This window comes from Mustela nivalis (assembly GCF_964662115.1).
Source record: "Mustela nivalis genome assembly, chromosome: 1".
NCBI classification, from domain to species: domain Eukaryota; kingdom Metazoa; phylum Chordata; class Mammalia; order Carnivora; family Mustelidae; genus Mustela; species Mustela nivalis.
In genome coordinates this window covers 38,031,186-38,056,624 of record NC_139020.1, presented here as the reverse complement: position 1 = coordinate 38,056,624, position 25,439 = coordinate 38,031,186, and the positions used below count along the sequence as shown (strand labels likewise).

The 25,439-nt window shown below is 33.5% G+C and overlaps 1 protein-coding gene across 5 annotated transcripts in view; it reads right to left on the bottom strand.

Moving 5' to 3' along the window:
- Positions 1–25,439, bottom strand: part of CADM2 (cell adhesion molecule 2) — a 1,080,612-nt gene that overhangs the window by 89,220 nt on the left and 965,953 nt on the right. For all 5 annotated transcript variants that reach the window (XM_082738271.1, XM_082738272.1, XM_082738275.1 and 2 more), the window contains one exon: positions 8,963–9,141. In XM_082738271.1, the coding sequence (XP_082594397.1) occupies positions 8,963–9,141 (179 nt within the window). The remainder of the gene's footprint in view (positions 1–8,962; positions 9,142–25,439) is intronic.

Here is a 25,439-nt window from a genome sequence, read left to right as displayed (position 1 = left end):
ATTTAAAATTTAAAATCAATTTGCCGACACATAGTACATCATTAGTTTCTGATGTAGTGTTCAATGACTCATCAGTTGTGTATAACACCCAGTGCTCATCACATCATGTGCCCTCCGTAATGCCCATCACCCAGTTACTCCATCCCCTGACCCACTTCCCCTCCAGCAGCCCTCAGCTTTCCCAGAATCAAGAGACTCTTGTGGTTTGTCTCCCTCTCTGATTTCTTCACATTCAATTTCCCCCCTCCGTCATCTTCTATGCTATTTCTTATATACCACATATGGTTTCAGTCATACATGGAACTTCTGGGATTTCTATTGATGTTATTAATCCTTCTATACACATTGTCTATTTTGTGCACTGCTTAACTGCATAAAGCACCATTTACATATGGATTGCTAAATAAATATATCTTTGGGTATCATTTCTTTTCGACATAGGAGATGAAACCTAAAGGTCTTGATTCTGGTGACAAAAAAGAGTGACTATCAGTTTCCCTAATTCTGCTCTGAAGTCAGGATACCAGTATACAGAAGTCAGGGCAGTATACACAGGCACACATATATATGAATATATGTGGATATGTGTGTTTATGTATATACATATGTTTGTACATATATATTATTTTACTAAAGTTTATTCTGTTGAAAAGAGAGGGAGAGAGATACAAAGATAGAGATATAAGAAAGGGACAAAGAAATATTAAAATCCTTAAAGAAATATTTATTGTTTACTATTTAGAAGGCATTGTTCTAAGAGCTAGAGATACAGAGATGAATGAGAGTCATAAGGTCTCTGCTTTCAAGAAAGTCATAATCTACTGGATGGATATAGAATATATTCACATGTACAGATACATACATGTAGTATATATAAACATAAATGCATACATATATATGTATGTATACTCATGTACAAAATAAAAAATACCAATATACAACTAAAATACCAAATAATGATAAATGGTTTGCAGAGAATTAAAATTTAAGTGATGCATGATTGGGGCCATTTTAGATTGGAGTGGACAAAAATGACCTCTTTCAGAAGATTCATTTAATCAAGATCTGAATGATAAGAAGTCATTCTTGTAAATATCCATATTCATACTTCCTGGACAAGCATTCAGGACAAACTTCCTAGAGAGAGAATGAGCTTGATGTCTTAGAGGAGTTAAAAGAGGACCAGGGAAACATAATGATCAGGTAGAGAGTGATGAGATGTCTCTTATTCAAGTAGAGGCATATTATGCAGGGTTTAGCAAATGAAGCTGAAAGGACTTGGGTTTTACACTAAGTGTGATGAAAAGCCTTTAGGAAAATTTAAATAGGGGAAATATATGAAGGAATATGTATTTTAACATTAATACATTATAGCTATGTGGGAAAGAGATCATAGACATGGACATCTCTCTAGTCTAGGCTAGAGAGAATAATGGAGAGAAGTGGACATACTGAACACATGGTTTGGGAATAGTGTCAACAGAACTTGCTGATGAGTTGGAGATAAAGATAAAGAGGGGTTAAGGATAGTTCTTGGACTCTGGATTAAGTTCATGATATGCTGTTACAATGTGAGTAAAAACTACATTGTAAGAAGCTACAAAGCAGGTTTTATGAAAGATCTGTATCTTCTAGTTGGGTGTGCCATTATTTCTGAAAACAAATGCCCAATTCCCCACGGACTTGAATATTGCTTCAATTCTCTAACGAATGAGTCGACTAATGCTGATAAACTTGAGCAGAAGAGCTCTGTACATCTTTGTAAAGCTACAACCTAACCTTATTTCCACATAAAAATCTAGAAAGACTGAGTATCATGGATTCTTCCATTTACTTTACTGCAACTAATAGAAGAGATTATGTATAAATAGCACAAGAAAAGATGTTTAAATCGCTAAAATTGTTGGGTGGCAGACTCTTCTCCTTTCAGGCAGGAATGAAGGCTTTCCCCATGGATGGTTTCGCCGGTGCTCCATGGAGGTACCACACAAGCATTTACTTCACAGTGGCAGAGCAGTATCTTTGAATGAAATTTTTACTCTGAATGGTAAAACCTTAATTTATCCAATTCGTGCTCATCTTAAAACGAAGAGATGGGGGACGCCTGGGTGGCTCAGTTGGTTAAGCAGCTGCCTTCGGCTCAGGTCATGATCCCAGCGTCCTGGGATCAAGTCCCACATAGGGCTCCTTGCTCAGCAGGGAGCCTGCTTCTCCCTCTGCCTCTGCCTGCCATTCTGTCTGCCTGTGCTCTCTCTCTTCCCCTCTCTCTCTCTGACAAATAAATAAAATTAAAAAACAAAAAACAAAAAACGAAGAGATGGGATTAAAACTCAACTCTGTGTTCCATATGCTGCACATATGCAACTTTTTAAATGTTTTATAATGAAACAGTGCTCTTGACTCCACTATTTGATACCATTCCCCTTCTTTCTGCAGAGTTCAACAGCACATTCATCCAGTCAGAGGTATGCCTTTCCCACAGGCATCACAGCTCTCCCTGCTTTACTCATGTGCAGAAATGATGTGTTTTATCTCAGCGATTAAAGAAGATACAGTTTTAAGAATCGTCCAACTAGTTTACTGTCTGCAAACTCTCCACCAGAGATGAGAGCAGCAACCATAGGGCTCTTCCATTAGCACACTGTTTGTTGCTCCATATGGGTGTCTTTTCTCTCCTTTTCTTCCTTCACTGTGTATTTTCCCATCTACGCTTCTAAAGAAAGCTTCTCCAAAGGAAAAATGCTCATTATGAGTACATAGAATTAATTTACCAACTGGTTGGTCTGTTTCCGTGTGAGGGAACAGATTTTAGCGGAATCTCTTTTTAATGTTTACTAGGCTGTGCATCTGTCCATAATCCAGTCTTCTCCTTCTCACTGCTCACCCACCCATATGAGCTCAAAAATTCACTCTTTTGGTTTCACAGTGATCTGCATCACCTGGCTAGCACTACAACTAAGATGGGGGAAAAAAAAAAAGTCATGTAGTCTCTCTTTGTTTCTAAACGTTTCATTGCAACATAAATGTAATAGTAAATTTCAATGTTACTGCCAACTTTTTAGTCTAGCTAGGACTAGACTAAAGTATTCACTAGGAAGCACTGAAGTGCATTTTTTCATGTGATGAGTGTCTTTAGCAGTTTTCAAATCACTGATAATCATGACATGAATATCTATAACAAATACTGCAAGACTAGAAATACATGTATTATAATTGTGTTTGCTTAGTTCTAGGGTAAGATAACTTTAAAAATAAGTTCTGCATATTAGTTTATGATATTCCAAATCTGTTTCATAATTATTACCCCATTCACCTGTATATGCGTTAATTATTTTGTCAAATTTAGAACCAGGTACTAATAACCCTAAAGCAACAGAATTTATATCCTATCCCCGAGTGAAATATTTAAAGGATATGATAGATGATTTAGAAATGTTTGCTAAGGTGAAAGTCCACCCTCCATGACTCGGTTTGCATTTCTCCCACAGTAAGCAAATCAAGTAAAAGGGAAAATCAGCATTGAAGATTAAAAGATAAAATATATTCACAGACTAAATATAATCTGTGAAAAAGATATATATCTAAATGTGCAACAAAGCTAGGTACTTTGCTTGATGTGGAAATCTGCAACATCTGTGTGTATGCCTATCTTTGAGTACTTTTGATATTTATTATTTACAATAAAAGTAGAAGAAAATGAAAATAGTAGTTGTATCAACTTTTAAAAGCTGAAAAAGCATATGCAATCACTTGATAACTTTCACCAGACTAACACACACAGAGATTTCTAGCAGTAATATTCCCACTTACTATTAAAATCTAAAATACTATTTTAATGATGGCTCTTATTAACTAACAATAAAATGTGATGGATCCTATATTGTGTGTGTGTGAATGTGAGTGTATGTGTATAACTTCTGAGGTAAATTATCCTGGAAACATTAAAAAAAAGCTATCATGTTTTTCAGCAGTAATTATTGCAGTAGATACATGATCAAATAAATAAAACAAACCATAACTGTCAAGTGATATCTTAGAGATATCAAGTCAGTGACTGTCACTAATGTAAAGAAGCTTTTTATTATTTTTTACTTTCTACTGTAATAATACTGGTTATGGATAGTTTTACTTCTTTTATGTGGCCATTAAGGTAAAATTTGCTCAAAAAGCAAAATATGTACACATAAAAGTAAAAATATGATAGGGAATATAGTGGGTAATTTTACTTAAAACAAGAATAGTAAGTTAAGATTATGATGTAATGAATTGTTACACAAGTTATTCACACAAATAGAAAAATAATAAAGTAAAGGAATTTTAGAACAGTGGCAAAATAATTTTAAATCTCATATAAGGGTTATTATGTTAATAGGAAGAATATGTTTGAAGAGAGGTGGGAAATGTCATACAAACCTTTCTCAAAGAGGGCATCTCTATTCTGTTACGACCGTCTAAAACAACCTTGAGTCGGGTTCTGAGTGGAGTGGATTCTCCACTGAAACTCTCATCTGACTCCCTGGAACTCTATCCCACGATCTGGGCCTGCCATGTGTAGTGCCACTACTGGTAGAAAAAGAAATACACTATTCATTTTTTTCTACTTGTATTATTATATATCTTCCCAAATCCCAGGGAGGGTTTGGAGGCTGCAGATGATACTAAGGAGTCCCAGCTTCTCTGTTTCACTTCCATTTGTATTTTGAGGAGTGGTTACAAATTTCTCTTGCATGAGTATGAAGGCAGGTAAAAGGTATTGGCAGTGCAGAGAAAGAAGAAATTTAAGATTTGGAAGAAATCTGATTTGTGTTTCTCACTGTCATATTCTTTCTCCAAATTTCCCAGGTGCTGTATGTTTCTGAAACTTTCAAAAGAACATGTATTTTGCAACAGTTGATGAGAAATAAATATTAGAACTCGAGTTGCTTCTATCCACAAAATAAGATTAGCTTCAGGTCATCTGTAATTCTCTGCAGCTATTCCTTATGTGATAAAAAGGCATCCTCCATGTTCGCTATACTGGAAGATATGTATCTGGGAAGTCTTGTTTGAGGAGAAGATATTTAACCTAAACCCTCTGAACTTGATATTGTATTAGAGAAACAAGAGTAATTATAACTTTTATCCTGTACTCTCTATGTAACGAATCTGCCATACTATTGAAATTTTAAGATATCCTCTGTTGCCTAGTTGGCAAGAATTTACAATTGTCTCATTCTTTAATAGATATAACCTAATTTATGCTCCGAGTACCATTCAGGGAAGACTCTGGGCACTAAGCTGTATGCAACTCTTGTGTAAGGTTTTCATCAGAGATTGAGTGGATTGAGACTGCCTTTGGTATCTTAAGGCTACTAGTAATATAATAATAATAATTTGATTTATTGCACATGTATGCACCTGGCACTGTGATGGCTACTTCCATTTATGATGTATACCATTAGCCTTTGAACAGTTCAGAAGTGCTGTGTTACTATTTTTTTTTTTTTTAATTATAGACACTTGGACTACACTCTCAAAGACTTCAAACAGCTACATGATTGTATGTGCATTCTTCTCTAGTTCTTTTATTTTGGTATTATAACTACTTGAATGCTTATCTTCCATGTTAAATTCTAAACTTAAGTTCTATTCACCTTTGCTTCTATAGTGCTTTAGTATTCAGTGGTTAAATGCTAAATATTTATTTGGTGAATGAATGATTTTTTTTTTCTCTTGATCTGAGTTCTTCAAATAGTAAAACAGCAATGGACTAGTATACTTAAATGCCATTGACACGGAAATAATCAGCCCTTCTAAAAAAATAAATAGTATGATAGCAATAAAAATATGAGAATGACTTCAATATTTTTATACAGAAGCAAAAAAAAAAGGGGGGGGAGGGAGACAAACCATGAAAGTCTCTTAACTCTAGGAAATAAACTGAAGGTTGCTGGAGGGAGGTGTCTAGAGGGATGGAGGAAATGGGTCATGGGCATTAAGGAGGGCACGTGATATGATAAGCACCAGATGTTAGATGTAACTGATGAATAACCGAACTCTACATCTGAAAATAATGATGTACTATGTGTTGGCTAATTGAATTTAAATTAAAAAAAAAAAACTATTCTGACACAAATTAATAGTATATATAACTAAGGCTACCAATTCAACACATAAATTTTTCCACTGCTGAGTTTGTTAATGAAAAATACTACTTTATTTTCTGATGAAAGCCTGCAAAGTACAAATCATTCATAAATATAATATTTTATCCTACAAGTATTTGTATGTTAAATTTTGTTAGACCTTTCACTGATGGTGAATTTTAGACTGGCAGTTTCAAATTACCATCTGTAGTTCTAAAGCTGAAATTTGTAAAGGTGTAATTAGGAGGGGGGAGAAAACTCTCCAGTGTCCACAACACAAAATGTCAGTGCTGTTAAAAATTAAACGTGATAACATTTAAATAATGTACTTCCACTGACACCCAAAGAATAAAATCTAACCATTAGGATGGCATCTAGATAGCAGATGATTTCACAGGAAAGTGCTCAGACCTCCATCAAGTTAAGAATCAATAGAACATGGGCAACTGTGGTAGAGTCAAAGACACAATCTCAGCTCATGAAAGGCCCTTCTGTGCTAGAGCTATATTAAATTATCACAGCTAATGTAAAATCAACCTTGGTGTAAAAGATAAAAGGGTAAAGTTCTCACAAATGATCACTTATCACTCCATTCCAAAATGCATACAGCATTCATTATAGATCGAAATGCCACTCAAATTTCATCATTTAGTAGGGTTTTGAAACAGCCAAACCATTAACAGGGGAGAGTAGCTTTTTATATTTATACAACCAGTGACTAATGAAACATTATACCCTGTGTGCAAAGGGGAAAAAACCTTTATTTTGTAATGAACCCAATTGGAGCTCTTTTTAAACACAGAGTAATATGGTTTTACTGTTTCATCGAGCCTCTCATTACTTGTGTCAATAATCCTAGGTAAACTACTGTTGAACTTCACAGCATTTATCTAGCAGCATGAATAACATTAATCTATGGGGTGCTTTTGATGAATTGTAGTTCAAAAAGCAAAGCCAAAAATGACTTCTTACAAAGTGGTTAGAGAAGTATTTATTAGAAATATGTCAACTGCCAAATACCTAAAGGTAGCTTGGCTATTTAGGAAATCATGCTGTTGGCTAGCTTGCAAACACTGGGAAAACATATGCATTTGCTCCACTTGAATTATGTTAAAAAAAAAAAAAAAGGATGACATACGTTTTATCTAAACTGTATTATTTTTTTCTATCACTTCCCTTCTAACTCTTGGTATTTTTGTGTCCTATTGCTTTCGACACAATGTGACATGCTATACAAAATGCCCCTAGGTTCCCTACAACTGTCAGTGAGAAGCACTCAGAAAGCACAGAGTGAATCAGACTTCACTTCTATGACTGCATGAGCTACACACACAGAGGTCAGCATGAACTGAAAGCTACTCCTGGATCCTGCTCCAAGGATCTAAGTTATTTTCTTGACACGCCCAGGACTTGTTAGACTCTCTCTGGCAGGAAGCCTGGCAGGGAGTGTCTACAGGGCTTTAACACGTTTAGTTCCAATTTATGAATTTAATTGGATTAGGCTGATCTTTCCAGAAAGTTGTAATCTGCACAATTCATAGGATGCTAGAAATTAATCTCTCAGCTCTATCTTCAAAGAATTTATATGTGGTCAGTCTATGTACTACAAGTCCTCATTGGCCTTCAACAGCAAAGTGGTATTAAGAATTGGAAGACTGCATACACTAAAGTAATTTAAGAATACAAAAGTTGTATATTGATTTAATATAGTCTCTTTCTCCAATTTGTCCTGTACCACAACAAAATAAATACCTGGGAAAAAAACATAAATGGTATTAATTTTTTCCCTAAAATAAAATCTTTTTACAAAGAATTAGACTCTACCCCCCCATACCAAATTCTGTTTTAGAAAGGTACAGAAATAATTCATGCTCTCATAGTATTTTTAATTAGATTCATGGGAAAGATCTCAAATAAATATCCTCTATTTATATTTTTAAGATACACTGGCTTTATTACTGTATCATGTTTTATACAGTGTTCATTTGATATACTGTTATATTGTATTAGCACAATACTAGTCTTAGAAAAGATTTTCATAGTGAAATATGAGGAAAATCTTACATTCTCTGATGTTTCTTTCTCTTGGAAATTCAAAATGTAACCTGGCAAGTTAATAAACTCTGAGAAGTCTTGCAATAAAGAAACTTGACTAATTTTTATTACATTATTTATTGATCTCATAAAAGTTCATCTCTATCTAACAATATATTAAAGCTGTAGCATGAGCAACAATTGTGGCTTTTGGAGGTTTGGAAAAACAGGGATTGTCTCAGTCTTAGGTACTGTTATTTCTTTTTGCCATTTTGTTATATTTACTCATACCTTGAGATTAGTGCAGTGAAGAAAAAATGTCTGTGGCTGTTTCAAATCATTGTTCATAAGAAATTAATGCAATTATATATTGTACACCTCTGTCTTTGCTGCATCTCAATGTGCTATCATTCCTTGTGAAACCAGCTATAGTGATAATAAAGTATATTTTTACGATTTACAACCAAAACTAACTTAAATATAGCTTTCATGATTATGATTTATAACTAAAAGTGTTTATTTGCAAAATTCAAAGAAAACCATTATTATTTACTAGTCACGACCAAAACTTATATAATTGCAATAAAGAAAACCTTTTACAAAAATACTTTTTATTTTTAGTGTATGTAGTAAATTTATTAGTTTGACTTGGAACATATTGTGAATCTTTTATGATAAGTCTTTCTGAAAGAAAAAGAAAACCCATTTAAAATCATGTTTATTATACTCAAGACTGTGATAAATTTAAAGTTTTTCAGGTCATTCATTTCTTTCATATATACGGCTATCAAAAAAGTACTCACCGTGTACAATGAGAACATACTCTGCACTGCTTTGGCCGATGGTGTTCGTGGCTTCACATCGATATGTACCATTATCCGTTTTGTTCAGGAAAAGAATGTTTAACTCCCTACCACTCACAACCATTCGGTCAGGATCTGGCAATTCTCCACCGTCCTTTGTCCACAAAACAGGTTCTGGCCTATTGGATTTAAATATGCACATAAATATGAAAATGAGACATTTTTCATATTATGTGAAGTATATAAATCAAGCAATTTACAAATATTTAACAATCATTTTGTGCACATCCAATTTACAAATATTTAACAATCATTTTGTGCACATCCATATGCGAACTTCTATAAGGTACCAAACGACCACCATGCTCTCACTCAGGAGATATGGAGATATGGCAAATACAATTTAATTCTACTCTGTTAAACTAAACAGGCATGTTTTAATGAACTAATTTGCTGAGTCATTAGAGCAATCCTGTGGCCTCAATCCTGATGTGAATTCTCATACCTGCTACTTCTGGAGGATGGCTTTGGGGCTTTGGAGCAGCCTTTTCCAGAAGTACTTGGAACTACACCTTTACACTTGAGGCTACTACCACTGTGACAGTTTTGCTTGAAACCATCAGAAGCTATTTCCCCTCACCTTTCCTGCTTTTCTCACCCCCTACAGGTTTTTCCTTGAAGGTCTTTTAGTCTCCTTGTTGTAGCAATACAATTGACAACTAACACTGTGGTGTAAAATGGAATGATTTGATAAATGTATATATTGCAAAGTAATTATCATAATTGCTTTAGTTAACATCGATCACCTCACATAGTTATATTTTCTCTTGTGATGAAACTTTAAAGATCTACTTTCTTAGCAACATTCAAATAAACAATACAACATTATTAATTATAGTCAGCATGCTGTGCATTACATCCCCAGAAATTATTTATTTTATAACTGGAAATCTGTACTACATTCACCCACTTCTCCCACTACTCTATCCCCTGTTTCTAGACACTTTCACTTGACATTACATGGGAAGTTCTTAGAGCAATTAAACAGGAAAAAAAAAAATAATAAAGTGCTTATACAACTGAGTAGCAAAAAAATGATCCAACTAAAAAAATTACAGATGAATTGAATAAATATTCTTCCAAAGAAGACATTCAAGCTGCTAACAATTATAGAAAAAAATGTTCAACATCATGCATCATTGAATAAATGCAAATCAAAACCATAATGCAATATTAGCTCATATCTGTTAGAATGCTTATCATTAAAGTCTAGAAATAACAAGTGTTAGGGAAGACATGGAGAAAAGGGTATACTTCCACACTGTGGGTGGAAATATAAATTGGTGTAGCCATTTTGGAAAATAGTATGAAGTTTTCTCAGAATATTAAAAATACAACTACCGCTTGATCCAGTAATTCCATTTTTGGGTAAATATCCAAAGGAAACAAAATCACTATTTCGAAAAGATATCTACATCCCATGTTCACTGCAGCATTGTTTATAAAAGCCAACACATGCAAAGAACCCATGTCCATCAATGGATGAAAAGATAAAGAAAATATATTCTAAGTATAATGCAATATTATTCAGCCATTGAAAAAAGGAAAACCTGTTATATGAGACAACATAGGTGGAACTTGAGGGCATTAGGCTAAGTGAAATAATGAGACAGAGAAAGACATATTAAGTATGATCATACTTATAAATGGAACCTAAAGAAAAGTTTTATAAACTTATGGAAATTGGTAGTTCTCTTTTAATTAAATTCTTGCAAAGAATTCTCATCACAAAACCTGTTGCAGGGAAGAAAGGATAAATGAACCATGGACATCAGTCTTCCAATATTTTACATACTTTTGTAATTATAAATTTTAGGAATAGTTAATAATACCTACTGCCATGGGTTGATATGTTAATTATCCTAGATGTGTTACTAATATCTTCTACATTTCTCACGAGGATACTTCCGATATCATTTTTAAAAATTTAATGCATGTAAGAATGTTGATGATCAGAGATGTATCCAAACATTGGTCTGACTCTGTAGTTAATGCTTTGTCCACTACCTCTTGCTTACTAACATGATAAATATTTTCCAATTTTTTATGTCAAAATTTCTATTTTAACATGATTTATTTATTTATTTATTTATTTATTTTATATAATTTTTTATTTTTTATAAACATATATTTTTATCCCCAGGGGTACAGGTCTGTGAATCACCAGGTTTACACACTTCACAGCACTCACCAAACCACATACCCTCCCCAATGTCCATAATCCCACCCCCTTCTCCCAACCCCCCTCCCCCCAGCAACCCTCAGTTTGTTTTGTGAGATTAAGAGTCACTTATGGAAAAAAAAAAAAAAAAAAAAAGTCACTTATGGTTTATCTCCCTCCCAATCCCATCTTGTTTCATTTATTCTTCTCCTACCCACTTAACGTGTTAGAAATTATTTTTGAAATAGGCTTAATTATTTGTTGATTTTTGGGGGAAACATTTCACTTCCATTTTGTTATTGTAAAGACAATGAGAACATATATCTTGATTAATGAGCTATGGCATCTTTTCTAATTCAGAGAATATGTTTTTCTGAAAAAATTCTGAAGTGGCAAAAGCTGTGAACTAAATAATAAAAAATACAGGAAATAGTATCAAAATAAGCAGATCAGCAATGTGATGAAAGAATCATTTAGTTTAAGTAGTGAGACATTTGGGAGGATACAAAGAGAAGACAACCAGGACTGTATCCATGAAAATTCTGAAAGGGCATTTTATGCAGAAAAAAAGAAACAAAGAAATTAGTTATCTAAAACTATTGGAAAATAAAATAATTTATATCATCCAATTACATAGACAACTCACTCTCATAGTATATTTAATAAAATATAAACCATTAATATTTCTCAACTTGCATCATGCACCCCACATTAGCTAGCTGCTCTTTGAATTTACTAATTCTTATGTTAAAACTGAGAGCCTAGATAATCTTGAACCCTGTACATCCTTAATATCCTTTGAAGAGACAAAACTATGACTTACTGCATATAACTGAAATATTAGACGGTGTGCCCTTTCTACAAAGCCACATACGCCAATATTAAAATAACAGTTATATTAAGGATAACTTGAATTTTAAAAGATTCATCCTTAAGATACTACGCAACAGATGTATTTCATTAAGAGGCAATACTTTCTTAATGTGTAAGTAAAAATTTTTAAACATACACAGATATAACTGGATATCTCTCTATGCATTTTCATACACTCAAAATTATACCCCCCAAATCCAAACTGCCATAACTTTTCTCTGCTTGTGTTCATAAGATTTCAGTCACATCTTTAAGTATATGGCTCTGTAATCATCTAAGTAAATTTAGATATGTATTTTTGAGTTGTATACACAGAAATGAAGTTCAAGATCTAGATAAATTATTTAAGCTACCAGCCTGTATTTAAAAAGAATGTTTTCTGAAACATAATTCTCTTTACTAGGAAATAATGAAAAAATATCTGCAGAAATGGTTCAGAGGAGATTATAGAAGTGTAAGCCACTACTGACACTGAATATTACAGGATCCTTGATCCTACTCTGTATGGTAAATCTTCAAGGTGGCAAAAAAAATTAGCGCCATAAGACGCAATTTTAATGAAATGGAGGTTAGAGTTTATACATCGATTAAAAATACCCTACACATATTCCAATTAGTACTTAAAATGTTCAAACTTCTTAATATCACCATAAAAATATTAAGTGGTTTAGCAAGTCTTGATACAATTTGTGTTTCATCTTAATAAAGAAGGCCCCTAGGCTTTCTCTAATTGGAACCCAGAAATGATTGAGTTTCTTGCTGCAAATGAATAACAATCTTCCCTGCTGTTCAGACAACCAAAGGAGATCATTTAAAAAGTGGTTCCAGTCTATAGTTTCTATGTGATAAGGCTGAAAAAGAGTAGGAGCAAGATACCAGGAGTAACAGGACACTGACACAGCATCAGGCATGAGAGAATGCTATATAACTCCATAGTGAGAACATTAATATGGTCAATCCAGTTTCCCCTTTAAAAGCCCAGATAATTAGAATTTGGAAATCTTCCATATGAGATAACATTTGATTTATGTTTCTGTCTACCAAATCTATAGGGCTAAAAAACCTTTTTTTTTTTTTTTTTCTTATGCACCTAATGACATTTTGCGGCTATTTCTTCATAGGATAATGGAAAACAACAACAACAAATAAAATTTAAAAAAAAAGTGAAAGAAGAAACCAAATATGTGCGTATATTTATTCTCTTATATTCTAAGGTCTTGGTGGAATTGTTTTACCATAACAGATTTTTAGAAAAATTTTTATTAACCTCATATTTTGTTTTCTCTGTATCTAATGAGAAATTCTCTGATATCTTTAATAACTCCTTATTTATAAATTAGTGTTAGAAGGAATTGCCACAACTCCCTTGGGTTAGCAGGCTATTTAATATCTTGAGCTGGATACAAACCTGATTTCTCATTTCCACTGAAACTCTTTGGTCTTTGGAGCACTTATTCTGAAAAGTTATACCATAAGAACAGTCCCTCTAATTCTTCCAACTGTATATGGGATCCTTACTCCCTAGATATTGATGCCAATGGAATCTTGCTTTGTCTTCTTATATCTCATTCTCTTTAGACTCATGCGAGAAGAAGAATAAAGAATAAGCAGTTCAGTTGCAGAAAAATAAGCGTCATAATGCAGATCTCCTAAAAAAGAGATCTGGTGTCCTTGCAGAAGTAAACACGAGTAAAAGATCTTCCAAACTGTGGAATGGAAGCAACCTCCAGTATCTTCCTTTCCCCAAATGGCTATATACCCTTGGAGATCTACAGTGCCTTTTTCTTCACAAGCACAGTACATGTTGGGCTCTAACATTAAGATTAGTTTTATAAAAATGAAACTCACTTTTCCTAAATGAAAGAAAAATAATAAGTTGCTGTAGTAGCATTCAAGTAAACACCTTGTTCTGCTCAAAGAAAAGAGAAAGAAAGTTGCAAATGTCTTATATTTCTTTCATTCAAGACAAAGCAGGAACTTATAATTAATGACTTGATGTCTCATGCACTTATCAGTATATGGCACATGAAGATGATTACTACCTTTATTTCAGATATGATAGATATGATTGAAGATTTAATACTGGGGAGATTTTTAAGCCCAATCCTTCTCTATTTCCTGTGATGGTTTCACTCTTCAGTGGAAGAAGGTGGTAGAAGCTATATAAACATCTTGATCCATTTTTCTGCTTGAAGCAAAATTATACTGAAGAAATTATACTGAAGAGTCTATGTATAAAATTGTGTTCATGCAATCACATTTTTAGAAAAGCAGAGGGAAAGAAATTAAGTTCAAATTGACAAGTAAGTTTGACATTCAGTTCAATTAAAAGATTTTAAGTTTATTGGGTTCTGGGAAGAAGAATTCTGAAGGATTCTAGCCTCGGCCATTCTTCATTGGGTGGATTGAAATTGCGTCCATAAGCCACAGCCCAGACATTGCCAACCAAGTGAGGTAGAAGGAAAAAAGAGAAGAGGAAGGAAAAAACACAAAAAATAGAAGCTGGTATTGTTCGCTTCTTTCCTTAAAATCTCAAATATAAATACAAAGCAAGTTCAAGGTGTAGCCTTTCTTTTTTTTGTTTTTTTTTTAAAGATTATATTTATTTATTTGACAGAGAGAAATCACAAGTAGTCGGAGAGGCAGGCAGAGAGAGAGAGAGAAGGAGCAGAGCCCGATGCGGGACTCGATCCCAGGACCCTGAGATCATGACCTGAGCCGCTGAGATCATGACCTGAGCCGAAGGCAGCGGCTTAACCCACTGAGCCACCCAGGCACCCCAAGGTGTAGCCTTTCTTAAACTAATGCAACCAACTTAAAATATAATTTTGTAAGGAGTCTCTGTTGGAAGAAAGTGATGTGGCTGCTACACAGGAAAATACAAAGAGATTACGTGTGGAGATACTTATTACATTGACCACTTTAAATATAAAAATACGCAAAAGGTTATTTTGCTATTGAGGATCAAATGAGAGGTTTCTGAAAATAGTTGTGTAAATAATAGTCTACACATATTTCTAATCAAATTCTTAATTATTGTAAAATGTTGATCTAGGACCTTGGAGAATTCATCAAGCTGAGCTTTTTCCTCAAATCTGACTGTTGTACAACTTAATTGTGATAAAATTTTCTTTCCTTTTATTTGCAATATGGATTTCATGCTTTATATGGAAGCAATTTTTAAAACATCAAGTAACTTTTACTATTATCCAAATTAACTTTGAATATTTTCCTTATTACAGCTGAAGTTCATTTTAAAACATGATCAATTAAACAGTTATGTGTCTGTTGTTATAGATACAGTTCTGCTCAAAGGAAAACAAAACTTGAGAAATATTTATAGTAGTCCTCAATGAGTTTCAATGAGTTTAATTAGCAGAAAATGTTCTATTCTTACACTTGTAATCTTAAAAGAGTTGAAAGCTCAATGAAGATTTTTGTTATTGTTTAAGTATGTCTATGTACTCTTGACTAGGTACTTCACAAGTTTACACAATTATTATCTAACGACTATCAATAAACAAATGTGTATATGTTTTTGAACCAGAAATTTTGAGGGATATGAGGAAAATAAACATCTTCTCTCTGTGATATTACATTTTTGTAGTTTATATAAAATATATGTCATCAACTGTAACACTTGCAGGACATGGTAAGTGGCAGAATTGAGTTATAAAACATAAAAATTCACCATACTTATATTAGGGACATTAGAGCAGGCTTTATGAAAGCTATAGCTCTTGATTGATATCTTTAATTATGGCAAGATTTTGAGTGGTAGAAATGGACAAAGCCAACTCAAGAGAAGTTAGGACCCTAGCTAGGATGCTTACCCTCACGAAGCCATATTATTGAAAAGATGAATTTAAATACAGCGAGGACCAAGAAAAGAGAACAGTGTCAATAATAGGTGATATCATGATTAAATAAGATAACAAATTATGAAAGGGCAAAGTTAATGACTTGTGGTAGGATAACTGAGTTGGGAATAATAAAATCAAAAGTCAGGAAATAAGTTCTAACAGGACCAGATATGCTGATAAGGAACTTAGTCCAAGACAGCTTATAAGAAAGAAGTGAAGATGAAAAGTATTATTTTAATGTTAGAACAAAAGACTGATGATGTCATTTATATGGAAAAGAGAATAAAATGTGGTGGAGAACATTCTGGTCATAAAGACAACCACGAACAAAAGCAAAGAAATGGAAAGTTTTGGGTTACAAACATGAGGAAAAAAGAAAAAAAAAAAGTACATTTTTTAGCCTGGAACTCAAACCTGGCCTTGGGTTCCAGGTTAAAACATCTGGACAGTTAGGAAAAACAAATATACTTTGCTAAGTCTTTTAAGAAGTGAGTATTACTGTTCACAATATCTTTTAAGTATAGCAATGTGAAATATCTGAAAAAAGAAGTTTCAATAAAGAGACCATCTATAGAGTTCTTAAGAGAGAAAGCCAGGTCTTACATAAAGTTGGAGTAATACAAGAAAGTGGAGAAAAAAAGAAATTAATAGAATAGCACTTGGGAAAGTCAATACAATTTTTGGAGCCAGAAAATGTATGGTGTTCATGAAGAGAGAGAGAGGGGCCGTTCTCATTATGCCATCCAGTTTATATAATAGAAAAAATCTCAGTCTTTTTTTTTTTAATTTTTTATTTTTTATAAGCATATATTTTTATCCCCAGGGGTACAGTCTTTTTTTTTTTTAAATATTTATTTATTTATTTGACAGAGAGAGAGATCACAAATACGCAGAGAGACAGACAGAGAGAGAGATGAGGAGAAGCAGGCTCCCTGCTGAGCAGAGAGCCCAATGCGGGACTGGATCCCAGGCCCCTGGGATCATGACCTAAGCCGAAGGCAGCGGCTTAACCCACTGAGCCACCCAGGCGCCCCCCCAGGGGTACAGTCTTAAATAAGAAAAAATAACAATGTGAAAACAACATACCACCAACCAGCCAACCAAATAAACAAACAAATGTAAAAACAAAAATTTAAAAAATTGGGATATAGCAGATAAGGAAAGTGGATGATTTTACTTTGGAGCACGCTAATTTCAAGAGCTAGGAGAAGATCAAGAAATATATCTTTATTCGGCAATAAGGAAATAAGAAATCAGAAGTCAGGCCTGAGGACAGAACTGGACTCTTTTAGAGAGATTCTGGAGTCAAGCAAATGCCCAAGCTCCAAAAGGAACACAAAAGGATGGATTACTAGATTTTGTGGAATATTTTCATTTAAGGGATGAGAAAAGAGAGAGAATGAAGCCCAAGAGGTCTGAGAGAATGCATAAGAGAATAATGTGATATGAACAAGAAAGAATTTCTTCAAAAATGCATTGACTTAAACATTTACATTTCTAACCCATCCAATATCTTGACCTCTCAGTTCCCTGATTCCCTCATATTTAGTAATTATTTTGTTGGTTCTCCCTCAGTCATGATCACATACCAAACTTGGTCATCATCATTACCTCACTATTATAAAAACTGAAAAAATTTCAATTTTTTTCAATCATAACCTCCCATCTTCTCAGTACACTGTTCTAGTATGCATCAAAATCCTAACTAATAAACCCATCACTTACTTTTATTGTTCAATTCCCCTCTACCTTTAGTTTTTTCTTTAACAAGACTTTTTATTTAATTATTAAATAATTTCTCTTTTAAATACATACTTCTCCATGTATTTCTAGCCTGTTGCAGTTATTCATCCTGACTCATCTAATAAGTATGTCTGTGCATTTTGTATGAGAAAGAAAAAGAGCAGAATGGTTCCTTAGCCTCTTTTTCTCACTAGTCCCCATGCCCTTTTGTGTTTAGTGGTTTCAGGACATGCTCTTCAATCATGTGTTTTATCATAGCAATTTTTAGAGGTTAGCTTTTGCTCAGTGTAGGTATGATATTTGCCATACCTGCACAGTTTTTTTTTTTTTTCATGTAAAAAACTACGTGTAGTTTGAGAATCTCAATGATTCGTATTTAAAGGCTTGACGGTGAAAGCCCCAAACTCAAATATCACCGTAAGTACTTCTGTCTGAAAGGGTCAAAGGTGTTAAGGTGGTAATAAATTAAGTCAGTTTGAAGTGGAAAATTCAAGCCTACTTATTCCATTAAATTGTAAGTTGACACTCTGATTTTGAATCTACCTACTCACTCATGTAAACTCCTGAAATCAACTACTACACTAGTGTGGTGTCAAGTAGAAGTCTCATTACATTAAAGATTAGATTTAGAAGGGACAATAACATCAATGTTAAGTTCATCATTCATTTAAAACCTCAATAGCAAATAAGAAAAGGATGTCTACCCTGATTAATCTGAGCATATGCTACTTGATTCTGTTTTTTTAAGGCACTTCTTGCCTCCAAGTTTAGAAGCTTGTAGTTGAAACAGAAAATAACCAGTACGCAAGAGGTAAGTGCTCTTTAGAAGCTTTGAAAATAATGGCCTTTTTGAGAGTGCCTGTGAAATCCTGGACCACTTTTTACTGAAAAGATAGTGTTCGTTGATGATTATTTTAACACTTTTGAGAAACAATATAGTCATACTACAAACTGTATAATTCCAGCCAATTTATGGGACAACAAATAAAAGATTATCCCTAGAAAAGATAGGATTGTTATGATCCTGAAGGAGTGACAGATTTTAGCACTGAAGGAAAAATATTCAAAATTGTGACAAATGCTTGAGATAATCTCTCAAGGGCTTTGTGCAAAAGCAAAACAATTACCCATGCCTTATCTATACTTAGCTTTTCTTTTCTTTGGTAAATAAAAAATATTAATTCCTGGTTAAAAGATCAAGAAATCTTAAGTAACCTAAGCAGTAATAAGTTCCTCTGTCTATATACATTAAGCTTAAAATCTCTATGATATATTTAAAAACAATTTTGCTCAAGAAAATATTTTCAACTTATTTGAAACTTAGTCACTCCTGAAAACTTCTTTTGACTAAGTTAGACTTTGGAACATTTTCACTTTTCTTTAAATCAAGAATTTCTGAGTATAAATTTTTCAGAATCTGCCACTGTATCAATCTATGTACATTATAAGGACACTCTGATGCCATATAAATTGTACCTACAAGCATCTTAATCAATCGGATGCCTGAAAACCATTAAGTTCAAGGGGACATTGCAATGATGTGGTCCTATATCCCATGTATGAGTTACTTTATAATCCATTACTTATACTACTATAAAATAATGCTAATTTAGAAAATCTATTATTTATGAATATTTATATTAAACACTATGTTACTACTATAGAACTGCTTCTGTTCCATGACTTGCTTCTTTTCTGGTATTAAAACAAATGGTCTTAGAAAAGTAAAAGTAAAATGCACATCATTTATCTCGTAGCTGGGGAATTAAATGCCCCATATAAGTCAATGCTGAAGATAATTTAAATTTAAGACATAAAAATATGAAAGTATATTTTGATTATTTGAATGAAACCCTTCTCAAAAGCTCAAACTTATCTGGATTATTTAAAATAACATTCTTAGTGGCTTTTGATTATTTTTTTTGGAGCTCAGACCTCTTCAGTCTGAACATGTATTTTTGTATACTGATGGTTTTAGAGGGATTGAAGTGATTAAGACTTCAGCTTCACCACAGCTGGTGTTAATGCAATGATTTTCAAACCTTTTGAGGTGTGATCTATAGAAAATCACATTTTGTAACCTTACATAATGCACAAACCCATACAGGAAATGAAAGCTTGCTCTTTGTAAGGCACTGTGACATTGTCTTTACTTTTTCTTCTATATTTCTCTACATTTTCCTTTCCAATTCTAATATTTTCTATTTTATTTTTGGCTCTTAAAAGGAATCTGCTAATTGATTTTATAACTCATTAATTAACCACAGCCAGCAATTTGAAAAACACTGACCCATAGTGAGAATTCCTATGCCCTATAGGTCTCTTTGTCCTGTGTTACAAAGATATTATATATATATATATATATATATATATATATATATATATATATATTTTTTTTAAAGATTTTATTTATTTATTTGACAGACAGAGATCACAAGTAGGCAGAGAGGCAGGCAGAGAGAGAGAGAGAGAAGGAAGCAGGCTCTCTGCTCAGCAGAGAGCCCAATGTGGGGCTCGATCCCAGGACCCTGGGATCATGACCTGAGCCGAAGGCAGAGGCTTTAACCCACTGAGCCACCCAGGCGCCCCAGATATTATATTTTTAATCTTGCTTTTATATGGGCACTTTGAATATGGAAAAGATGAGACCTTAGATAGGGAAGGAATAGGGGCCCAACTAGGCTCTGAGGTTATTTCAGGTATATAGACAGAAAAAAAAAAAAAAAAAAAAAAAGATAAGGAAGAAAAAAAATCAGAACCCCTGTCCCAACTGCTAGGGCTAAAATATTTCTCTAATAATTACAGTGTGGGGGTGCTGTGTGGCTCAGTTTGTTAAACTTCTGCCTTGTGCTCAGGTCATGATCCCAGGATCCTGGGATTGAGCCCCATATCCGGCTTCCTGCTAATCAGGGAGCGTGCTTCTCCCTCTACCTCTGCTGCTCCCCCTGCTTGTGCTCTCTCTCTCTCTGTCAAATAAATAAATAAAATCTTTTAAAAGCAAAAAAATATATATGCTATGACCACAGAAAATACAGAATATCTACACACACACACACAATGATCAGGCCTCAAAGGAGAAATTAACTATTAAGATTAACCAGATCTACATATCTACATATCAGAAGATCATAGATGTCACAAGAAATAAAGACTCACACACAATGTATCTCTCATGTCTAATTACAGAGCACTGAACTCACCGCCAGCAAGTTTCCTGGTAAAGTCCTAACTAATAAAAGGCGAGAGATTAAAAGCCTTCATTGGCAACCATGTTGGAACTGCTCTCACATCTGAGAGCTTTTTCTGTATTCTTTTTTTTTTCCTTATTATGTTATATTAATCACCGTATAGTACATTAGCTTTTGATGTAGTGTTCCATGATTCATTGTTTGTATATAACACCCAGTGCTCTATGCAATCCGTGCCCTCCTTAATACCCATCTGTATTCTTGCTTAATAAAATTCTATCACTTTGTTCATTCTCTTTGGTCCACAAGATTCATTCTTCAACTTCCTGAGACAAGAACTTCACAGTGTTCATCCATGTAATCTTGAGTGCTAGTGATGAAGTTCATCATAGAATGCCATTTCAGAAACATTAGCTTATAACAAGTCATAATGACTGCTGTTCTTTTACCCTATTTTTTATTTTGATTCTCTCTTCCTTTTTTCTTTTCTGGAAGTATCCCAAATATTTCTGGTACTCTAAATTTGCAAGAGTTGGACTGTAAAGTCATTGGTAATTAGTGGCAGATTCTTCCTATTGTAGTTGAGACCATTATAAATGTTCATATTTTCTACAGTTGAGGGCTTTGTTTGCCATTTAAATTTTTTCAGACTCTGAAGTTTAGGGGGCTTCTGTATAATTGAGGTTATATCTGAAAAAGTGAATCTATATACACTCTGCATTGTAAAGATCTGTGTAATGCAAGAAAATGTCTTTAGATTAAGTATATGGATTTCAGAGGAATAAGATTTTCTTAGTTTAACTATTGCAGATGACATACTACATATTGAAAACCCTAAAGACTCTACCAAAAACTATTAGAACTAATAAATGAATTCAATAAAATTGCAGGATACACAATTATTTTACATAAACCTGGCATTTATATACACCAATACTGAACTAATGGAAATATGAATTAAGAAAAGAATTCCATTTATAATTGTATCCAAAAAAACCCAAAAAAACCTAAGCACAAATTTCACTAAAAAGGTAAAAGACCTGGGGCGCCTGGGTGGCTCAGTGGGTTAAAGCCTCTGCCTCCGGCTCAGGTCATGATCCCAGAGTCCTGGGATCCAGCCCCACATCGGCCTCTCTTCTCAGCAGGGAGCCTGCTTCCTCCTCTCTCTCCCTCTCTGCCTGCCTCTCTGCCTACTTGTGATCTCTGTCTGTCAAATAAATAAATAAAATCTTAAAAAAAAAAAAAGGTAAAAGACCTATACTCAGAAAACCTTAAGACACTGTTAAAAGAAATTGAAGATGATACAAGTGGAAGGATAGTCCGTGCTCGTGGCTTGAAAGAACTAATACTGTTAAAATGTCCATATTAACTCAGAGTAATCTATAGATTCAATATAATCATAATCAAAATACTAATAGCATTTTTCACAGAACTAGAACAAATAATCCTAAAATTTGTATGGAACAACAACAACAACAACAACAAAAAAAAAAAACAAACTCCCAATTATCCAAAGCAATCTTGAGAAAGAAGTACAAGACTGGAAGTATCATATTCTCAGATTTGAAACTACCCTACAGAAATATAATAAACAAAACACAGTACAGTACTGGCACAAAAACAGACGCATAGATAAATGGAACAGAAAAGGATCCCAGAAAGAAACCAAGCTTACCTGGTCAGTTAACCTATGACAGAAGATGCAAGAATACCCAATGGGGGAAAAATAGTCTTTTAATAAATGGGACTGGGAAAACTGGTTTTCAGAGGGGAAAGGTGTAGGGAAATTCCTCTAAAGGTTTATATTCCTCAAGCAAAATAGCTGAAGGGGATTAAGCAATACACATTTCTAGTTATAAATAAAATAGTTATGGAATGTAAATGGTATGGGAAGTACAATAAATAATATTACAACTTTGTATGGTGTTGGATGGTAAGTACACTTTTTGTGTTGAGCATTTCATAATGTATATAAATGCCCAATCATTATGTTGTATACCTGAGAATAACATAATGTTGTATGTCACCCATGCTTCAATTAGATAAATAAATAAATGAAATAAAAGAGTTTTACCATACAAATCACATATGTGAATGAGCACTTATCTTCACAGAAGATTTTATAAAACTAAAACATAATGAAAACCCATGAACTAATTAGCATATAGAAATTCTATTTGATAATGAATATTTAAAATTAATTTAGAATCTAACTGATAAAGTACATATAGACTGCTTCTTAGTATCCTTTATAGAATGACTTTTTCTTTTTCGTTTTGTTAAGATTTTATTTATTTGAGAGAGAGAATGAGAGAGAAAGCGTTAGAAGGGTAAGAGGGAGAAGGAGACTCCCTGCCAAGCAGGGACTCTGATTCAGGCCTCGAATCTGAGACTCCGAGATCATGACCTGAGCCAAAGGCAGTCGCTTAACCAACTGAGCCACGCAGCCCTAGAATGACTTTTTATTTTCAAAGAAGAAAGATATTTATTATTCTACATTTCCCTCAAAAGGAGAAAGCTGATATTTTTCTGTGTTTTTGGATTTCTTGTCTCAAATATGCTCTTATTACTCCAATAGTCTTTGGCCTATAGTCTCTAAAGTATATGTATATATATATATATGTACATATATATATGTATATATATATATAATTCAACTAATTTTATATATATATATTTATATATATTATATAATGTCTTTGAATGGCAAAGACACCTTTGAAGAAGAGTTCTAAGGAAAATGAATTTATCACAACTGAAAAGTATTTCTAAAGGTTTATTTTCCTCAAGGGTGAATATTTTGAATGGCTTGGATACTTTGCTGAGTTAAAAATAAAAAAATCTGCTTCACCATTAATTGAAATACCACCAAATACCTACAGTGATTTTGAATTAATTTTAGTTTCCACATTTTGTTTCCTTCATATATTATACAAAAGTCATGTCAAAATATTTAACACAGGCACAGAATAATCTACTTCTTAGTTGACTGGTGATCACCAGAGGGGCAGATGTTAGTTCTAATGTTATGACATATATTACAGAAAAAAACTGCAAGGATAAAAGACAAGTCTTATTGAATAGCACTTGTTCAGCAAAGGGTTAATATTTTCTTTAATTAAGGATGAGGTATAGTATTTCAGATTTTTTCATGTTAAGAGTGATTTTTGTTTCTACAATTTTCCTACAATTACCATTTTGATGACTTGTTTTTACATAAACATGCATGCAATGTTTATATATCTTTAAATAAAGAGTAAATGCCAGGATATAATCTCATATTTAATTTATTAAAAAACAAAGGGATACCTGGGTGGCTCAGTGGGTTAAAGCCTCTGCCTTGGGCTCAGGTTATGACCTCAGGGTCATGGAATAAGCCCCACATCGGGCTCTTTGCTTGGCAGGGAGCCTACTTCCCCCTCTCTCTCTGCCTGCCTCTCTCCCTACTTGTGATCTCTATCAAATAAATAAATAAAATCTTTAAAAAATACATTAAAAAACACAGATTTTTTAAACTCATGTGTCCAAAAGTACACATCTTGAAAATCTTGTCAAAATATAAGACAGTGTCATTCCACAATGGTGTCTTAACCATAGTGAGACATTTTTGTGTTAGAGTTTCCTGCTGAACATTTAAATAATCCCTCAAAATAATTGGCTTTTTGTTGTAAGAAAACTGCTTACCTAGAAATGTTCAAGAAATACATTTCCTCTATGGATCTATAATCGTGGTTCTGTAAGCTCTTACGGGACTTTTGCAAGACATAGGAACATTTAATTGAAAATGATTGAGTGCCCAACACACCACAGATGCCCAGCCTAAATAACAGCAGTGGAGATTACCAAGAGTCAGCTTCTTGTTTCAAAAACAAAACCAAATATATTCAGTCTCATTTCCAAGATAACCACTTGTGTGTTTCCGGAGAGTCGATGTGTGATTAAATTTTGAAACCATGCAATGGAAGCAAAAGACCATATGGGCCTCAGAAAAGAAACTCCTATGGGAAGGACAGCACATGCATATATATATATTTTTTTAATTATGAAAACTTAGAACTAATCCCCCAATATTATAACTTTAAAAATATGGTAGAAGAAATTGGCTCTATTGCCTTTAACTTTTAATTAATTAATTAAGACAATTTTGAGTTTTCTTAATATCGGGAAACAAGCAAAACACACACACATACACACACACACAGAGCCAAATAATCAAAACAAACAAACAAACAAACCACAAAAAACAATCTAAAGGCCTATAACATTTTTTATACCAAGGACTGACATTTTGAGAGATTCTAAATGGTAAGGACCCTTATTATGTTCATTCCACCAATTATTTTGGTGATATCATAAGCATAATACTTAACAAAAAAACATAATTTGGAGGATTGTTTTCTTTTAACTTCCTGCTTATACCTTCTAAGGCTTCACATTGTATTTCACCGCATTGGTTTTTACATTTGCATTGGTATTTATTTTGTAGCTGGAACATGCAATCTTAATTGTTTTAAAGATACATCAAATTAAGAATATAATCTGGTTATACACACACACACACACACACACACACACACATATATATATAT